This window comes from Phyllostomus discolor, chromosome 4 (assembly GCF_004126475.2).
Source record: "Phyllostomus discolor isolate MPI-MPIP mPhyDis1 chromosome 4, mPhyDis1.pri.v3, whole genome shotgun sequence".
Lineage (NCBI taxonomy): Eukaryota > Metazoa > Chordata > Mammalia > Chiroptera > Phyllostomidae > Phyllostomus > Phyllostomus discolor.
The window spans coordinates 179,690,704-179,711,304 of NC_040906.2; the positions used below are offsets into that span (position 1 = coordinate 179,690,704).

The window sequence follows — 20,601 nt, forward strand, 5'->3', positions numbered from 1 at the left end:
AAAAACAACTAGATGATTGACAGTGATTACCCAGAGTTCAGAGAAGCTAATTTATAATGATTTTATTTACAACTTTAAAAGCTTGGAGGGCGCAAAGTTAACTAACAGATGCAGTCTAACAGATTATTCATCTCCTTTCAGCAGTGTACTCTAAATTGGGTCTTCTCAAAACTCAGTCTAACCAAACGGATAAGGGTCTGTTTAAGGAAGCACAGGAAAGCTTTTCTGTTCCCCTTGACAACTAGTTCTTCTAGGTGAGTATCTGCCTTAATTGGCAGAACTGTAGTAATTCCTCTTAATTTGGGTGAAGTGTTTTCTCAGCATTCCAAGTGATCACACACAGTACCTTTCCCAAATAGGGAGTGTTCCCTTGATGGAGTAAGAATTAGGACGTCTTCCTTACCTTACCTCACACAAATGCTTTTGTAGTTAGTATGAAGAAATCCGGTGTTAGTTTTTACTGTACCTTTAGTCCTGCATTTCTTTTCTTCGTGGACTCTGATAGGAAGCAGTCAGTTACAATATTTTTCATGAGAAAAGTATTTATAAGTACATGTCACCAGACTATTTAAATGGCTATGGGAGGAACAGTGGTCATTTACAGATCTTCACCCTCTGGAGGCACTACCTATCTTTATTTTAGAGATTACATTCCAAAAGATATAAGGGAAGTAGCTCTGGTTATTTCCCTTGTCCAGGTCTGTGCACAGTCTAAGAGTATATTTTTGACTTCAGTTTGACTGACAGACTTTCCTGTAGAATAACTAGTAAAACTTGCCCAAACTGTAAGTGTATTTTAATTTGGATGATTAAAAAAAGTGAAGTTCAATGAAAGTAAAATTAAAGTATTTTAATTTTGTGAATTTTAGAAAACAATTTAAAAATAGTATTACTTTTTATTTTGGAGAATTTATTAATTTTTTTAATCTTCATTAGGATTTTTCTTTGTATGTGAGCTGCTCACAACTTCCAGATTACTTGGTCCTGTCAAATTGTATCACGTTCTTACATTATCAGAGCACTGAGAAACAGAAAAGTCATTGTGTTAATTGCTTTTTTGTATGTTTCATAATAGTTACTCAGAAATGTATATTTCCATTTTTAAAATGAGATCATTGCCTCACTGGTTATAGAAATAACTATCTCTTTTCTTAATATTTAAATTATTATAAGGATTAATGTCTTACATGTTCATTATTCCTTCTTAAGTAACACGAAACTCTGTGACTTCGGTGGGAATTGAGCCCAGTTGTCAGACCTCATTTATTACCAGCTCTGTGTAGCAGCCGTACAAGCTCCTTTGTGAAAAAGGAACAAGATGCTTTGTATAAATCTCTCAAAATGAGATGGAAATATTGTCTAAATGTACCTTATTTTGAACCCCCAAAAGATAATTTTCTGTAAGTATTGTTGTTTAAAGTAATGATGTCAACTCATACATTAATTGCCTGCTTTGTGACCACTGTAGGGAGCATAGCTTCGGGTTGGTTTTTTTTTTTTCAGTTCTGAGGCCTGTTAAATGTGTCCAGGACCAGTGCCATAGGGTGCTGTGCCTGTAGCTGGTTTGTAAGAATCTGGATCAGATTAAATAGGGGCAGAAACAAGAGTCTGGCACGTTCTGGTTAACACGTCATAATTGTGTGCTTTTTTCAGGTGGCCTTCTGGTGGCATCTGCTCATTTTGGTGCGTATGTGTGTGGGACAGACATAGACTACAACACGGTCCATGGCTTGGGTGAGTAGCGGGCCTGGGCAGTGTTAAAGCCTTTGCCCTTGTACCAAATGAGCCTTTAAAATAACGAAGTGGTTTTATATGGCATTATACATCTATTTTTCATGTTAAGATACTGAGTTGTGATGTTACATAGTTTTACTTATTTTTACAATAAGACTTCACTGGGTATCTGCTTTTTACGAAGTAATCCAGTGTGCAAAGTGCTCTCCTGGGGAAACAGTGATGAATAAGAAAAAACCCTCCCTTAAGACGTTTTGTGGTCTTAGTAAGAGAGATTTTTTTTAAATAGGCAAACTGTAAGGTCGTGAACTTGAGGACTGGAAGAGAAGAAGTGGGAGAGTGGGACTGTCCATTTTGTGATTAGCATGTCCATGCTAGTAAAACACTGTTTCTATTCAAAGATGCCTGCTTTCGAGGGAATTTTGGAAACTAGTTTAAAATATGTAAGCTTTGCTGATCATATGTTACTCAGTGGAATTAAACTGAAAAAGTATTTCCTTGTAGCTGAACAGTATTAAAAATGTCAGATTTCATTGAAGATTTTGAAAATGTTTGTATATATCTAGTTACACTATTATAAGTAGAATCAACCCTTAAAATACTGTTTTCCTTTTTCTTACTCAGTGTAAGTTATGTAGGTGATAATTTCTTATATTTTATTTTCTTTTGCTAAATTAACTGGATATATCGTACTTGGTGACCTGTCTTTTTTCCTATCTTGGCTATAGGAATTTAGTAATATTTATCATAAGGAAAATGAGGTATATATTTTTTTAAGATTTTATTTATTTATTTTTAGAGAGGGGAGGGAGGGAGAAAGAGAGAGAGAGAGAGAAACATCAATATGTGGTTGCTGGGGGCTGTGGCCTGCAACCCAGGCATGTGCCCTGACTGGGAATTGAACTTGTGATGCTTTGGTGCACAGCCTGTGCTCAATCCACTGAGCTACACCAGCCAGGGCTTGAAAATGAGGTATATTTTATCAAGTTCACCTAAATAGGCTAACCAGAAAAAGATACTTCGTCTGCAATATGTTAGGATGTGCAAAATACTAAGAAGAATTACTCCAGTTTGCTTTTAGTAGAGGCAGTATGTTTGCTTTAAGGAAATTGTCATGTATAAGTTACTTGAACTTTTATTTATGGAAGTTGTGTTTAAAGTTATATTATGAACTTTCAGTACACTTGGGTAGAATTCTGATGGATGTCGAGTTTCCTCAGAGCTTATCCCAAGTGTCGTTGGATATGTCCTCCATTCCTATGCTTCTGATCTCTTACTGAACTCAACTGTTCTCAAGTTTCTTGTATTTTTAAAAATATAAAACCTTTTCTGTTAATCTGTAGGGCCCTTCTTGCTACCATTTTGTTTTCCCTCTATGCCAAAGCACTTCTTGAAAAACTAGTGTTTACTCGCCATCCCCTCTTCATCTCTTGCTCTCTGGTGCCCACTGTTTGCCAGCTTTCACGCCCACTGGAAACTCCAAGGCCACAGGTGCACCGCATTTGGCAGTGTTGCCCTTCATACAGCCTCCCTTGGTTTCCCAGGCAGTGGTCTCATCAGGTCGTACTTTATTTCTTTGTTCCTTCTTAAGGCCCTGCAATTTTCTTTGTCCTGTGCTTATGTCTTGCTTTTCTCTAGGCATCTCTCTGCCCCCTTCTCTTACTGCTACATGTTGTGCTGAGTCATGTATTTCTTCTTTTGATTTTTAAGTTTTGTTTTTATTGTGAAGTAGATAATAATAGAGAAGAGTGTATAAAAATTGAAGAATTATAAAATAAGCATATATGTAACTGCCACCTAGGTTAATAATGTCATTCATCCTAATGAGTTTAACTTAAGTTTATGTACTGGTGTTTGCTACGTGCGTGCATATATATGTTCTGACCTCCAGCTACCTGCTGAATACCTCTGAATGTTTTGTGGGTACCTCACAGGCAAGATTGATGTATTTCAAATGAATCTCACCTTTTTTCCTAAGCTCGTTTTTTACTCTTCGTTTCTCTCATCTTAATTTATGGTCTTATCATCCACTTGTGTCTCCTAAACTAGAACTTTTGAACTTCTTCCTTCAGCCCCTGCTGTAACTTTTCATCTGTAATGTCTCCATTTGGCCTCCCTTCTTCCTGGTCCCAGCTCCACCATTTCCCAAATTAGCTCTCTTAATTTCCGTTTCGTTTGTCTGATTCGTCACTATTTCCACACGGGACTGTTTGCTGCTGGGGAAAAGGGACCATGTTCTGTTCAGCTTTGTACCTCACTACTGTATGCTTCGAAGCCAGTAAGTATCAAGTGAGTGTTTTAAGTCAGTTTTTCTTGAGAAGTGATAGAACACATCAGATATCAGTACATTTCACTATTTAAAAAGTATTTTTATAAGTTGAAATAAAAATAATTATTTGTTTATAGAAATAAAATTAAGATTTTAAGTGAAAGCAAGTTTATCCTGGCTTGGGGGGTACCTCAGTTGGTAGCATTGTCCCAATACACCAAGGTTATGGGTTTGATCCCCAGCCAGGACACATACAATAAGCAACCAATAAATGCATCAGTAAGTGGGACAACAAATTGATATCTGTCTGTCTTTCTCTCCCTCTCTCCCCCCTTCACTCCCCACCTCTTTCCCTCTCCTCCTTTCCTCTTCTCCCCCTCTCTCCCTCTCTCCTTTCCTCTCTCTAAAATCAATGAAGAAGAAAATGAAGTGAAAGCAAGTTTTATTGAATATTTGAGCAAATGTAGGTTTAGATAAGTTAAATATTACCTCTAGCTAAATGACAAGAAATAAGAATGCCTGTTTGATTTAGTATTTCCTATCTTCCTCTTTTCTTTCCCTTCAGGAAAGGCTAGTAGGAAAAACCAGAAATGGAGAGGACCGGATGAAAACATTAGGGCCAATCTTCGTCAGTATGGTTTAGAGAAGTATTACCTTGATGTCCTGGTTTCAGATGCATCTAAACCTTCTTGGAGGAAGGGCACATATTTTGATGCAATTATCACTGATCGTAAGTTTGTTTTTATACAAAAGTAGGAGTAAATTAGTTTCCTAAAGTCATTGCATTTAAAACACAAAATTTATCAACACTCACAAAATGCCAACTTGCACCAGTATCCTCCCACCCTGGACTTCTTCACATAGTGAAAAATGTATGAATATGGGGTAGGATAGCAATTTAATTAAGTAGTTAAGAGTTTACTGTTTAGTTTTCTTAAACTATACACATTAACTTGTCATTACTTTTTCTCTTCGTCTTATTTTTTGAAGCCTGTATTTGTTTGGCTATAATTGGTTATTAGTATACACACTGGAACCAAAATTTCATTTGCAATTAGGGTATCAGATTTTGAAGAAGAGTGTTTCAGATATCACACATATTTTCCATGTGTGAGCTCTTATTTTTTTGTAGTTCCTGTTTTCACTGGCATCTGCTTCTCAGAGTTACAAGAAATTTGGGATTCCGTGAACCACTGGGCCTGTGAACACACTGAGCTTCAGGAATGTGCCTGAGACCTGTTTTCCCATGCTTCACGGGGTCTTGGGCTCTTCAGGCATCCTTTATAGGAACAGATGTGCCTTTTCCAAAGTATTTGGCAGGAACTCTGTAAATAGTGGCAAGTGTATTTATCCATTCATCTCAGCTCACTTTAATTCTTTGGTAACTTAGATCATTTCAAATCTAACAAAAGAAAAATTATCAAGGCATTATAATGTCTGTATGAATCTACTTTATGAAAACTGGGTGACTTCTTAACAATCTATTTGCTCTCATCTTGTATATTTACATAAAATATAATTTATTCTCTGGTCAGCTGAGAGTAAATTGTATACGTCGTGGCCCTTTGCCCCTGTACTTTAGTGTGCATTTCCTAAGAATAGAGTAGTCTCTTAGATAGCCAAAGTACAGGTACTGATTTCAATAGAGCAGCACAGTATTGTCATCCAGTTTTGTCAGTTAACCCAGTAATATCATTTATACCATTATTTCCCCTCTAGTGTCAGGTGTTGCATTCAGTAATCATGTCTTGTAGGCATCCTTTAATTTGTAACACTTTCATGGCCTTTCTCTGGCTTTGTGACAGTGACATTGTTGAGGAACACACTGGCCTGCCTGCTTGCCTTCACAGAACTTTTCAATAAAGCCTTCCCCACGTTACACATTCTCAGCTGGAACGTTGCGTAGGTGAATATGTCCCTCTCAGGGTTTCATAGCTAGAGGCACACGATGTCCATCCGCCCCTCACTGGGGGTTAGGTGGCTTTCGACCGACTGTGTTACCTGTGTGTTCTAGCTCCGTATGGGATCAGAGAATCTACCAGAAGAACAGGTTCACAGAAGGAAACACCAAAGGGGATAGAAAAGTGGTGAGTGAAAGTTCAATATGGTGTGTTACTAGTTTAAGAAGAAGCATGTTGCTTCTTTTTTGTTAATTCAGTTTAATAGCCTTAAAGTTTTTCACTGATTTTGAAATTTTGTTTTCTTTGTCTAGTCCAGAAAGCCACGTTCCTGTTTCCTTGAGTTACCATCTGAGTGATATGTTTTTTGACCTGTTAAACTTTGCAGCTGAGACCCTCATATTAGGTGGAAGACTAGTCTATTGGTTACCAGTGTACACACCAGAGTATGTAATATTAAATAATTTTACTTTTGGTTTCATTTTTCTATGGTGTTTATATATCTAGTATATATTTTTTTCCTATCTTATTGCAGTCAGGATAAATATCTTTGTGTTTAGCATGTATGATAGTATTTGTTTACCTACATATGTGTATAAAACAAGCCCCATTCTCTTATTGATTGAATTACTTTGACCTTTTTATTTTATGTCAGGGTTTTGTAAACTGTGACCTGTGGGGCAAATACAGTCCTCAGCATGTATTTGTAAGGTTCTTGAGCTAAGACTGGTTTTATGTATTTTTTAAGGGTTAAAAAAATGTGACAGACACATACATGGCCCACAAAGGCTAAAATGTTTACTCTCTGGCCCTTGAGAGAAAAAGTTTGCCAGTCCCGATTGTGTGCCACACTTACCTAAGTGTCTGATACAGCTGTTCGGTGGCTGTTTTTCCAGGCCACAAATAGGTGATTTTGAACAACTTAGCTGAGTGATTCATGTATCTATTAATAGCCACCTTTAATATATATTGGCTATTGTGATCACCTGAAATGCAATAAATTTTTTTAAAAAGCTAACAGCAAAATAAAAGCTCTGCATATATTTAAGGCCCGGAGTATATTCAACATTATTAGTTTGGGTTTTATTATTCAGTAATTATTTATAAACAGAGCTATGTATTGTACATCAACAATGAAAGATAAAGTATCTTGAACAAGAAAAGATCTTTATTTATTTAAAAAATATATAATATATAATAATAAATATTATTTAATGATTATGCTATTACAGTTGTCTCAATTTCCCTCCTTTGCCTCCTTCCTCCTGGTGTGCCCATTCCTTCCAGCAATCACCCCCACCCCCACCCCCACCCCCAACCCTACCCCAGTACATGTCCATGGGTCACTCATATAAGTTCTTTGGTTCCTCCATTTCCTATACCATTTTTAACATACTCCTGTCTATTTTGTACTTACCAATTACCCTTCTTATTCCCTGTACCATTTCCCCCATTTTCCTCCTCCCTCCTTCCCTGCTGATAACCCTCCAAGTGATCTCAATATCTGTGATTCTGTTCCTGTTCTGGTTTTTTGCTTAGTTTGGTTTTTTTAGATTCAGTTGTTGATAGTTGTGACTTTGTTGTCATTTTAATGGTCATAGTTTTGATCTTTTTCTTAGACAAGTCCCTTAACATGTCATGTAATAATGGGTTGGTGATGATGAACTCCTTTAGCTTTTCCATGTCTGGGAAGCACTTTATCTGCCCTTCCATTCTAAATGGCAGCTTTGCTAGATAGAGAAATCTAGGTTGTAGGTCCTTGCTTTTCATCACTTTGAATACTTCTTGCCAGTCCCTTCCAGCCTGCCAAATTTCTCTTGAGAAATCAGCTGACAGTCTTATGGTAACTCCTTTGTAACTGTCTTTTTTTTTTTTTCTCTCTCTTGCTGCTTTTAAGATTCTCTCTTTATCTTTAACCTTTGGCTTCTTGATTAAGATGTGTCTTGGTGTGGTTCCCTTTGGGTACAGCTTATTTAGGACACTCTGTGCTTCCTGGACTTCCTGGAAGTCTATTTCCTTGACCAAATCGGGGAAGTTTGCCTTCATTATTTTTGCAGATAGATTTCCAATTTCCTGCTCTTTTTCTTTTCTTTCTGGCATCCCTCTGATTTGGATGTTGGTACGTTTGAAGAAATCCCAGAGGGTCCTTATACCCTCATTTTTTGAATTGTTTTTTCTTCTGGCTCTTCTGGTTGAATGCTTATTTCTTCCTTTTGTTCCAAATCATTGATGTGAATCCTGGCTTCATCTCATTACCTGCACATATTTCTTTATTTCACTTAATGTAACCTTCATTCCTTCCTTTATGTTGTTGCTATACTCAGTTCTCTGAGCATCTCGATCACCAGTGTTTTGAACTGTGCATCTAACAGGTTGGTTATCTCAATTTCATTTAGTTCTTTTTCTGGGGTTTTGTTTTATTTCATTTGGGCCATAATTCTTTGTCTACTCAATTTGGCAGCCTCCTTATGTTTGTTTCTGTGTAATAGGTAGAGCTGCGTTGACTCCCTGATTTAGTAGCGTGACCTGTTACAGAAAAGACACCTGTAAATTGTGTGTGGCACAGCCTTAGGTAGTTGCCAGGGCAGGGCAACCCGCTTCACTGCTTTGAGGCTCTGTGTGTGGGGGGAGGGCTTGGCGAGGGGACCGTGCCACTGCCTGGCCTCTAGAGGTTTGCCGGGCTTATGTGCTGTGCAGCTGGCACCCTTCCAGCTGTTGCCCTGGTGCTGAATCCCAGAGAGGGTGCGTCTGTGTACTTTTTAAGTCCATCTGGGCCCTTTAAGCCTAGTCTCCTGAAAATCCAACAGTTTCTTCCTCCTTTCCAATCCCCATTGGTTTTTATAGCCAGATATTACGAGGATTTATCTTCTCAGCTCTGAAACCGTGGGCTATGTGGTCTAGCCTGGGACTGGGATCGCTTACTTCCAAGGTATCCCTCCCGATGTTTATCCACCACATATGAGTGTGGGTACTGCCCCTTCAGCTGCAGCTGGCTCTCTGTGCTGCACTGCATCTCCACGCATCTCTGCCTGTCTCCGCCTCTCTCCCCCTCCTACCCTTCTGGATGAATGTGACTTCTTTAAATCCTTGGTTGTTGGACTTCCATGCAGCTTGATTTTCTGATGGATTGGGGTGTTACTTGTTTTGAGGTCTAGTTGTAATTCTTTCTGTGGTTGTGCGAAGAGGCAGTGTTTTTGTGTACACCTTCATCTTGATTGTAAGTCAAGAAAAGATCTTTAGATTGGCAAGATAGTAGCTCAAAATTGGGCCATTTCTTTAATCTGCTATAAAAATCCTTTTTAAAAAATTATTTTAAGCAAGTAACCTTGCTGCTGGAATTCAGCTTGTCTAAGGCAAAAACCACTTTTGCATAGAAATAAACAAATGTGCTCTTCTCTGAAAATATTAATAAAACTACATCTGTCACTTTACCTACTAGACACATGGGAGCTGGCAGGATGTTGAATTATGTGAACATAGCACTGGGAGGAAAGAAACCAATAAGCTAGCTGTTTGTTAACTTTAGAGGTCATTTCACTCCTTGGAATTAATTTTCCTTATTTCTAAATGAAGAGGTTAAATGAAATTAACACTGATAACAAAATACAAACCCAGTGTTAAGGAGTCTTGGCATGAATGTGTAGTCTGATCAGCTGATAAACAAATACTGACCAAAGGTGGGCCGAGCCTTTGTAACTTCCAATACAGTGCTTGTAAAGCAAACAGCAAAAAACAGCACAGCTTCCAAGTGCCATTATGAAAAGACAGGTTTAACATTGTTCTGACATGCTTTTTGTGTAATTCTGTACAGTGAATGTAAGAAAAATAAGAATTACATGTTATAATCAAGTTCAGGTACTATTTCTTGAACCCAGGATATTTTGAAAAGTATAAGGCATAATAAAAACAAAATACTACCTAAAAGCTTAGTTACTTGTGAAGGATTGTTGAAGCTAATGATTGAAAAGTTTGTTTAAAGTGCAGTGAAGAAGCCGCTACTCTGAGTGGCAGCTTCTGTTTCTTTCCCTTTAGTCTAGATTTCCCCCACTCTAGTGTATCAGATTTTCTTGCCCAACTTAGGATACTCTGTACACTTTATATCTTTTCTCCCTTGTTCATTGAGTCCCCATCGCTTGATTTACCCTTCTTCCTTAACTGGTAAAATTCTAGTCATCTTCCAAGGCCTGCCTTAATTGTCACCACCTTGTGACATTTTCCCAGCCCTTCTCAGCAGAATGACCGACGGACCAGTCCTTCATGCGTGCCCTCGCAGTGCGTTCTTATCACTCACAGAGGCTTGCACCATAAAATCACTGACTGTTGTTGCTTGTGGGTTGTTTATTCATAGTTTCAACTATTGGGGAATGACCCTGAAGATCTGTGTAACAGTCATTTGGACAGGGCGTACGTTCGACTCCTCTGGGTTTGATGTTACAGGAGTTGCTGAGTTACTGAGTGTAGCTGTTTGCCCAGGTTCCGCATATCTGTGTAGTGTCGTTTTCTGTTGTCACTGCTCACAGATAAGGGTCTTGAAGTGATTAGAAACAGTTCCTTCGTGAAAGATGCACTTTAGTAGAGATCCAGCTGATAGTTCTCGTGACTAAAATGCTGAAAAAGTGAAGAAATCTAGTAAAGTGCCTCGAGGTGGAAGTTGGGGCTCAGATTTAATTGTAGTAAAACAAATTTTGTGGCTCAGAGCAGTGAACAGAACATGTTTTTCATCTCTCATCTAGGGAACAGAAAAAAGTGATTCCTTAAACTGTTTTCAGTAAGTGCTTCAATCAACACAAAATCTGTTTCTCAAATGGGAGGTGAAACTGGTGACATTTTAAAATAGCCTGAGGCTTGAAGATTCACAGGAAAATTAGTGACTTTCAAAACTGATTCATGGAAAAGATAGGGGCCTATATACATAGGGTTTGTTTTTTTTTTTAGCTTTTATTAAAAAATTAAAATATAATGTATATGCCACACAAGTCACTCTTTTAAAGTGTACAAGTCCATGGTTTTTAGTATATCCACAAAGTTATGCAACCGTACCATTATCTAACTCCAGAACATTTTTGTTAACACAAAAAGAAACATTGTACACATGAGGAATATCCGTCACTTCTGTCCCTGGCAACTACTTATCTGTCTTCATGGGCTTGCCTATGCTGGCTGATTTGGATTTCAAATAGATGCTTGCATTGTAGAGGATAGTAATAAAAATGAAATTAAGATAGGGTACTGTACTATCATAATAGTCCCAGCATAGTACAGATTTATTGCCTTTAATAGTTTGCACACAGTTCATTACTATGAAATATACTGGGAAATATATAGTAGAGAATTTTTGAACTGCTATTTTTTTAGTGTGGTATTTTGGAAATATACTGTTAAATTGGTTGGTTCATTAATATAATAGAGCAGTGGTTAAAAACAAATCATTACTGATAATAATGACCCAAATGATGTTCTTTCCGGCTTAAACTTCAAGAACAAGTTAGAACAAGAATCTAAAACACGTACATACTTTTTTCTGCTATTAAGCCAAAAATTAGTGACATAGTTTTTATAGTTTACCAATATTTATATTATAAATATTAATTAAAATTGTATTGTTTTGTGTTTCTGGTTTGATTTATAAGTTTATTTTTGGTTTTATAGGTATATAAGGGATATAAACATGAGGAATTTATCTCTAATTTATGTTTGTGTATATTTAAGTAATGTTTTAGTAAAAATACTTTGTAAGCTCCACCAGGAAATAAACTCTTTTTTTCTTTTCACAAATGGTGCATGACTAAGTTTGACAAACAGTTTCAGATGTCTGTGAACACTGGTGTTCAGAAGTGTACATTTGAGGCTCTGTCCTACCATTTTTATTTTAATCTGCCAATCATGGTGTAGAATGTATTCCTTCATATTGTAAATGCTTTGTATGAAGACGTCAAATTTGATTTTAACTAATGTTATAGAAGTGCAGCCTTTCTGGCAATATAGTGAACATTAGAGAATTACTAGATGAGGTGAAATCTGAAATGGTCATGACTTGTCAGAATCCCCTAAGGAAGGAGGCAGAGAATGACTTCAAGAGAATTCTTTCCACTGATAGTAGAGTGAAGTGCATGATGAATGTTGCTTGCTGAGTGGGTGACGAAGGTTTTGAGCATGTGGTTGAGGTAATGGGGAGAGCTCCTTGAAGGTCAGAGAGACCTAGAGAAGTCAGGGAAGGACTTCTGGTCAGGAAGACACTGGATGCGTTGTAATACCGGCTAGATGAGATGGATGCCCTTTCCAAGGAGTGCTGATCAGCATCTTTCCCATTTTGGATCAGAGCTTTAAAATTCCCCATGTGATACACATTTCCAGAGAGTATCCAGAAAGATACACAGATTTGCAAAGGGGAAATAAAAACTGGCAATCACTGAGTTGTTTAATGGTACTCATACCCCCCGAACCCTCTCCCCCATTGCTCTTCTGCATCCTGCTCTGTAGTTGTTTTCACCACGTCTATCACCTGTTTTTTCTCCCAAGATTAATACCAACAACCTGCCAGATGTCAGGTTCTGAGCTCCTGCAGTCTGACTGTCCTGCTCTCTAGGTGTCGTCATCTCCAGTCACGAGGTGCCTGTGCTACGCAGCCGTTTCTGCAGTTCGTTATTGTCACTTCTGTTTGATTTCCTGGTGCCAGTGACCAGAGAACTGACGTCAGCTGTTTCTTTTAGTGGTAGTCCACCGAAAAATCTTATAAGTAACCTTAGTCCTGTGTTTTTACAGAGTTAATGGAGATCTCGAGATGTAGGGGCAAAATTTTATAGAGGAAAGTACATGCTGTAATAGACTTTATACTTTGGGAAATTATAAAGCTCCTGATGAGTCAGTCTCATGAATGTCAAGTTGTTGTAGGGTGTATTTCTGTCTTTTAGGCGCTCTTGTGGGATCTTTAGGGTGGAATTAGTGTTGTCTTATATTTTTGTGGTTTAAATTCTTGGCATTCTTCAATAAAACATGCTTGTATTCTCATTCCCACTCCACAGGCAAAACAAATTCCTTTTTTTGAGATGTGGTAATATTAAAATACTTCGGTTTTTAAAAATCCAGATTTTTTATGCATTATGTGAACAGCGTATATAAAGTAAAATGGTCCAGCATGTAGTGGGAGGAGGTCTCCTACCACACTGGATAGCCCCATGACCATCCTGTGTGGGGTGTACCTGTGAGTGTTCCTAACAGTCATGTTCTTTCTTCAGATACACTGAGGACATGGTGCCCTGGCATCCTTGCCTGAAGCTTATTAGCAACTGTGAACAGAAGCTTTCCAGTCACACATCAAGGCGCTTGATAACAATGGAAAAGGTGAAGAAATTTGAGGTAAATTATTGGAGTACTTTTGGGATAAATTCTGGAAGGATCAGAAGTCTATTTTTTTCAGTTTTCCTGGAGCAGAATTTTGAATGTTAGTCCCTGATTTAAAAAAAAAAAAGAATCGATGAAGTCAGGAAAAAGCAGAAGGGGAAGGGGTTTGTGGCCTCTGGTGGGGTTAGAAGGTGGAAGTAGGATGTGGAAGTTGAATGGAAGAGTAGAATTAAAGTGACCTTAACCCCTCAGGCTTTATTTGACATTCTTATTGCTAACTCAGTTATGAAACAGAGCACCCTTAATTATCTATCATTTAATTAGCAATCTTCTAGTTTTTTACTGTTTTTTTTTTTCCAGAAGTATAACCTGCTTGATTGCAGACTGTTCGGAAGAGAAAATGGCACTTTGTATAAGGGAGACAGTAATTCCCCCATCAGTCAGGGTGCAACATGGTCTTCTTTCTTCTTCTCTCCCTCTGCCCCTTTCCTCCTGCACACTTCAGCTGGACAAGAAAGCACAAAGCACCTGCAATATTTCGTGTCCAGATCAGAACAGAATTGATATGAATAATGCCTCGTAATGGAACTTAATTCCATTATGCACAGAATGCACAGAATGCTCTTTGGATTCTACTTACCCTGGATTGACAACCAAAGCCCTCCCAGTTCACTAGAAACTTAGGCAAGCCTCATCTTTGCTTTGGGTCTGTAGGGTGAGCAGAAAAGAACAGAAGGTGACTGCCTTGGAATTTAGTGATGTGAGCATCTTTTCATGTATCTTCTTTGGAAAAATGTCTGTTTAGATCCTCTGCTCATTTTTTAATCAGATTTTTTTTTCCTTTTTTTGGCTGTTGAGTTGAATGCATTCTGTGCATATTTTGGATATTAACCCCGCAACTCATCTGTGATTTGCAAATATTTTCTCCCATGCAGTACATTGTCTTTTCATTTTGTTGATGGTTTCCTTTGCTGTGCACTGTGCAGAAACTTTTTAGTTTGATATAGTCCCTCTTATTTATTTTTGCTTTTGTTGCCTGTGCTTTTGGAGTCAGGTCCAAAAAAGTCATTGCCAAGACCTTTGTCACGGAGTGTATGGCATGGCCTATGTTTTCTTTGAGGAGTTTTATAGCCTTAGGTCTTACAGTTAAGTGTCTAATCCATTTTGAGTTAATTTTTGTGTGTGCTGTAAGACAGTGGTCTAGTTTCATTCTTTTTCATTTGGCTGTCCGGTTTTCCTAACGCCCTTGATTGAAGAGACTTTCCTCTCCCCATTTGTATTCTCAGCCCCTTTGTCATAAAGTTGACCATGTTTGCATGGGTTTATTTTTGGGCTGTCTGTTCTGTTCACCTGATCTATGTACCTGTTTTTATGCCAGTACTGTACTGTTTTGATTATTCTGGCTGAGTAATCAATCTAGTTTGAAATGAGGACATGTGATACCTCCATCTTTGTTCCTCTTTGTCAAAATTCCTTCTGCAACTTGGGGTCTTTTGTGGTTACATACAAATTTTTAAGACTGTATGTTCTATTGCTGTGAAAAGTGCCTTTGGGATTTTGAAAGGATCGAGCTGAATTTGTAATATGAACATTTTAACAATATTAATTCTTTCAGTCTACAAGCATGGGATATCTTTTTATTATTTGTTTCTTCAATTTCTTTCATAAGTGTCTTATAGTTTTCAGTGTAGAGGTATTTCACATTCTCGGTTAAATTTCTTCTTAGGTTTTTGATGCAATTGTAAATGGGATTGTTTATTTTCTCTTTCTGATGGTTCATTATTAGTGTATTGAAATAAAGTTGTATTTGTATATTGATTTTTGTATCCTGCAACTTTACTGAATTTGTTTTATTAGTCCTACCAGTTTTCTGATGGGGTCTTTAGGGTTTTCTATTGTATAATAACATGTCACCTGCAAATAGTGACAGTTTTCCTTCTTTTCAGTTTGAGTGCCTTTTATTTCTTGTTCTTGCCTAATTGCCCTGGAAAGGGCAGGCATTCTTGTCTTATTCCTGATCATAGAGGAAAAGCTTTCAGCTGTTTACCGCTGAGTATGGTGTTAACTCTATGCTTGACATGTATGTCTTCTGTTATGTTGAATCATGTCCCCTCTATACCCACTTTGTTGAGAGTTTTTATCTTAAATAGTTGTTGAATTTTGTCAGATGCTTTTTCTGCATCTGTTGAGATCATCACGTCATATTTATTTTTCAGTTTGTTAGTGTGTTGTAGCACATTGATTGATTTGTGGATGTTACTGTCCTTGCATCTCTGGAGTAAATCCACCCGATCATTGTGTATGATCCTTTTAATGTGTTGTTGAATTTGGTTTGCTAATGTTTTGCAGAGGATTTTTACATCTGTGTTCATCAGAGATACTGGCCTGTAAATTTTTCTTGTGGTGTCCTTGTCTAGTTTTGGAATCAGGGTAATGCTGCTCTCATAAAATGAGTTTGGAAGTGTTCCCTCCTTCTCTAATTTTTGGAAGAACTTGAGTTTAATTCTTTGACTGGTAGAATTCACCAGTGAAGCCATGTGGTCTTGGACTTTTGTTTGTTGGGAAGTTTTTGATTACTGATTTAACCTCCTTGCCAGCAATCTGTCTATGCACATTTTCTTTTTTCATGATTCAGTCTTAGAAGGTTGTATGTTTCTAGGTTGTCCAATATGTTGGTATATAATTGTTCATACTAGTCTCTTAGGATTCTTTGTATTTCTGTGGTATTGGTTATAATGTCTCTTTTTTAAGTTTTCTGATTTTATTTATTTCCTTGCTATTTTAATTGCAGAATTGTAGACAATTTCACATTTGCTTTCCCATGAGTTTAATTTGTTTAAGAAAGTCTAGTATTTTTTTCCAAATTTACACTACTTTTCTAAGCAAATTGATTTGATATTCAGGAGAGGAAAAAGAGAATGATCTAAGGATGGTTCTGAGAATTTCTTTTCTACATAAAAACGATAAAGGGCACTCACCTTAGATATTTTAAAGCTCGGAAGGCAGTATTAATTTTGGTTGCTTTTTATCATTTTACTTTTGTCCTTTTAAAATTTATTTTAAAAAATTATAAAGCCTAACCTGAAGTAATTTTTAAAATGGTTTTTATAAGATCAAATTTATTCAGTGAGTTTTAACTAATATGGAGTTTACTCTGACTGTACTGTCTTGCTAAATTCATCATGTTTGTTTTTTAATTAATTACTTCATTTCTACCTTCTGTTTGTATGAGGAGAAGTGTATATAATTGCAGCAAGATCCCAGTCCTTCATAATGCAAGTGATGACATGAAATTGTCAAACAGTTCTCATACGCGTCTAACAAATTATTCTTGGGCTCTTTCAGCGTTGTTGATTTTGGCAATGGAAGACTATTAATTTTAGATTTTTACACTTTTGTGTACTGTATCTCCTCATATTTGATTTGTCACTTGTTAGGTTTAACTTCAGTATAACTTTTGGCCCACTCGAAAGGTTGTTATAAAGTGTTCTCTATGACCTCATTTTAAAATGTAAATATAAATGCAAAAACTGTCCAAAGAATATGGATGTTTCATAAAATTTTGTGTCTTTAGATTATTGGCTATAGTTTTTAGATTAATTGAACATTAATGGTGAAGAAATTCTTGCCAACCATGTTAAAATTATGAGTATGCCTGATAAGAAAAGCTAGTTTTTTTGGTCAGTATTTCTTGTTTATGTAGCCTGAAAGCCAAGGGAATGATAAGTAACACTTTAATAATACTTTATTGTTTACAGAGGTTTAGAACCATTGACCTAATTATCTTGCACATTTTTGAGCTTAGGAAGTAGCTGAGTTGAGACCAAAACACTTCTGTGTACTTGAAATTCCATATTCTTTTTTCTACATCATGTCACCTCATTACCTAAACACATTACTACCTTTAGAGTATACCGAGATTAAGAGGTAATATTTTTGAGTGGCATATTGCTAGTTTATTTTAAAGATAGTCTTTCCTTATCACTCGTGGTGTCATGGTAGAATGTGATTTGTTTTATTAGAACTTAATTTTTCTGTTGTTGCAATGTGTAGCTGGTGATGCTATATATGTGTGTGTGTGTGTGTGTGTGTGTATACACATATACATATAGTTATGGTCACAGAGGTTACTCCTATAAAATATTTTCTCTTATGAAATTCATAAGAGAAAAATGTTCATCTTCCAGAGTTGCCTACAGCAGATCAGAATGCAAGTGTAATTAGTTACATGTCTTTAGTGAAAGTCTCGTAAAACAGTACCCTCTCAACCTTTCCTACCAGTATACTTGGATGGACAAAAGAGTAGCCAGAGTAGCCATGTTCAAGACTTCTTGAAGTGTTTTTTTATAGGTCTGTGCCACTTTTATACTCAGTAGTGCTTGTTTAAATATAAAAATTTATTTAATATTGCCATTGTATTAAGTGGACAATCGGGTGCCCTGTTTGAGGACTGAAGTATTGGCTAAGTTTTATTCTAGATATTATAATATTGTGTAAATCAGTTGTCATTATCTTTTATAGCTAGCCAGAGTAGTTCAGATTATTTAAAATAAATAATATTGGAAGATCATAGTGGCAGATGATGAAAGTTAGTGTGATTTTTTTATTTTAGACTGAATGAAAGAGTCCAGTATCATGAAGGTAATGAATGCTTCATTAGTCAGAATGGAACGTGGCCAAAACTGAGGGCTTGGGCTAAAGGACTTGAGATTTTGAAGCTGTGGAGGGAGAAAGAACAATTAACATTATAAATGTTTTACATGAGGAAGGGAGAGAAGAGACACTGAGGTCACTTGCTTGAGACAACGACTTATTGATGACTTGAAGTGGAATTAGTCTTTGTGATAAGTAGTGTATATGTTAGAATGATGGTAAAGTGATATTGCTGGTGATAAACTGGTGTTTTGCAGACATAATGCTTGTTCCTGATTCCATTATGCATTATCCTTTCTCAGAATTAATGTCAGTAGTTGTTTTTTTCTTTGGCAGCTGTTTTAATTAAAGGTGTTTCCTTCTAGTTGACTTTTCTTTCTGAAATGTTTTTGAGTTTTGCTTGCCCATTCTGGGATGGTGGACGTTTTCCTTATGATTAGAGCTGTGAAAGATTAGAGATTAGGTATGACGTATTCCTGTCGTAAAACTAAAACATACCTAGTGGGAAATAGATACTATCTCATTCATCAGTAAGAAGAATGAGACAGGGTGACACTACGTAAGAACGTGGTAATTGGATATGAGCTCAGACTGGGTTTTAGTACAATATTCATTACCGTCAGAGTGTGAAAGTTGTGTGTGTGTGTGTGTGTGTGTGTGAGAGAGAGAGACTGTATGAGAAAGACAACTTTTAAAAATTATTTTGCAAAAACAAGTCAAGGAAGCTGCTTGCATTATCTATAAATTATAAACATGTCTGAGAAAGGCTTATGAAAGCAAATGGAATCCTGGTGATGCTGCATATTATGTTGCATGGATTCAGTTTTAAGGATCATGTCATCTACATCTGAATGACTTACTTTTGCTGTTAAAGATACTTTTCTTTGAATTTAAATATTAGAGGGTTATTATTTTTATTAATTTTTTACTTCTGCAACTAAATCATTTTGCCAGCCAAACTGGATTTTTTGTTAAGTTAATGTTACTGTAAGAGTTTTGAGTTATTCTTTCTGGCAAACCAGGAAAAAGCAAAAGTCGTTCCCCTGCCAGCTCCAGGAAGGCAGTTGTTTAAGATATCTGGGTCCTGCCCTTGGCTGTCTTGGTTAGAGTGTCGTCCTGATATGCCAAGGTTGCGTTTTGATCCCTGATCAGGACACCACATGAATAAAGAATGAGCTAATAAATGCATAAATAAGTGGAATAACAAATCAATGTTTCTCTGTCTCTCTCTCTGTTTCTCCCCCTCTCCCCCTCTTCTCTTTCTAAAATCAGTAAAAAGATATCTGGGTCCTACTTGTGGTACTTTTTGGATATGATTCTTGTAGGACAAGGCAATTCACTGAAGGCAGGGCACTTGTTTTTTATGTTCAGCTCTAATGCTCATATTTTATATCTTTTAATATATTTAAGTAGTCTTTACTGTACTGATACTACAGAATCTTAGGCAGAGGTCAGTTGCAAAATATAAAGTATAATCTGGGTGTCCAAGGTGTACGAATGGTTTAGAGAGATGGGAAATTTATGTGTGGAGTTGGCATAATCCTCGGGAACTTATTTTATAATTTTCATTTCAAAAATTTTCTACTTTGTGTATTTTTTGTATATGTTTTTATCATGTAATTTAGGATTATCTTTCTTGGATTATTCAAATGCAAACATGAACTTGTGTCTTCCGGGACTCCATAACCCACCAAGAATTCAACCCTGAGATTTTAAGTCTCTTTCTTTGTCCACAATGTAAGTGTACAGTTTAATGAATACTTACAAAGTGAACATCTGTGTGTTGGCCACCAAAGTCAAGATTACTGAGTGATACAGCACCCCAGAAGCACCTCCTTTTGTGGCTATTTCTGATCACAAACACCTCTCCCAGCAGGTGTAACCACTAATCTGACTCACTTCCTGTTTTCCTTTGTGATAATTTCACTACCAAGTTCATCCCTCAGCAGAGTAGTGTTGCTCTTTATGTAAATGTATTTTATTAATTTTTCTTTTAATGGATTGTGATAGTTTTAAAAAGTCACATAGGAGATAAATAGTCTCCAAATTAAAGTGAGAGAGTGTGTATGTGCCTGTACATGTCGTGGCCTTACATCCTCTGCTGCTTAGTTAGGGTTAGTACAGTTCTTCTTAACTTTAATTAAATATTAGATATAGTAACTAACTTGTCATTACACTTTTATCTGGTGTACTGTTTTAGTAGTTGAGGTTAAGTTTTAAATGTTATGAAATTACAGATTTTAGTGTAGAGGGTGTATTCATAGTGCTGCGTCCTCACGAAGGCAGGAATATCCATGGTATTTTCTTTACGGCTAGAAAGAAATGGTGCTGAGTGCCAGATGTAGAAGTTTAATTTATAAAAGTCAACTCATTTTCAGAACTCTAGATATGAAGATTTTTATATAAAAATATTTTAATAGACTTTAGATAATTTAGTATCTTGCAGAGTAATGAATTTTTTTTAAAGGTACAGACTATATGTCAGTACCTAATTTAGAGATGAAGATTTTCATTTTCAGCCTTACCTTGTTCCCATTAAGAACAGTACTAGAGGTTTCTCTTAACAGTATTAGATGCCAGACTTTTGACCTCCTTGTCCTTGGTTTGGAAATGGCCTAGTGCTGTTTATAGTTGTATAACTTTAACACAAGTGGTTTCTATAGCCACTGTCCAGTACAGATGCAGAACAGTGGGGAGCTCTGATAA

The 20,601-nt window shown here is 36.8% G+C and overlaps 1 protein-coding gene across 5 annotated transcripts in view; it reads left to right on the forward strand.

Annotated features, from left to right (window-relative positions):
- Positions 1-20,601, forward strand: part of TRMT11 (tRNA methyltransferase 11 homolog) — a 72,715-nt gene that overhangs the window by 16,833 nt on the left and 35,281 nt on the right. For all 5 annotated transcript variants that reach the window (XM_036024657.1, XM_028510884.2, XM_036024659.1 and 2 more), the window contains 5 exons: positions 1,654-1,734; positions 4,569-4,733; positions 6,018-6,090; positions 6,216-6,347; positions 13,137-13,257. In XM_036024657.1, coding sequence (XP_035880550.1) covers positions 1,654-1,734; positions 4,569-4,733; positions 6,018-6,090; positions 6,216-6,347; positions 13,137-13,257 — 572 coding nt within the window. The remainder of the gene's footprint in view (positions 1-1,653; positions 1,735-4,568; positions 4,734-6,017; positions 6,091-6,215; positions 6,348-13,136; positions 13,258-20,601) is intronic.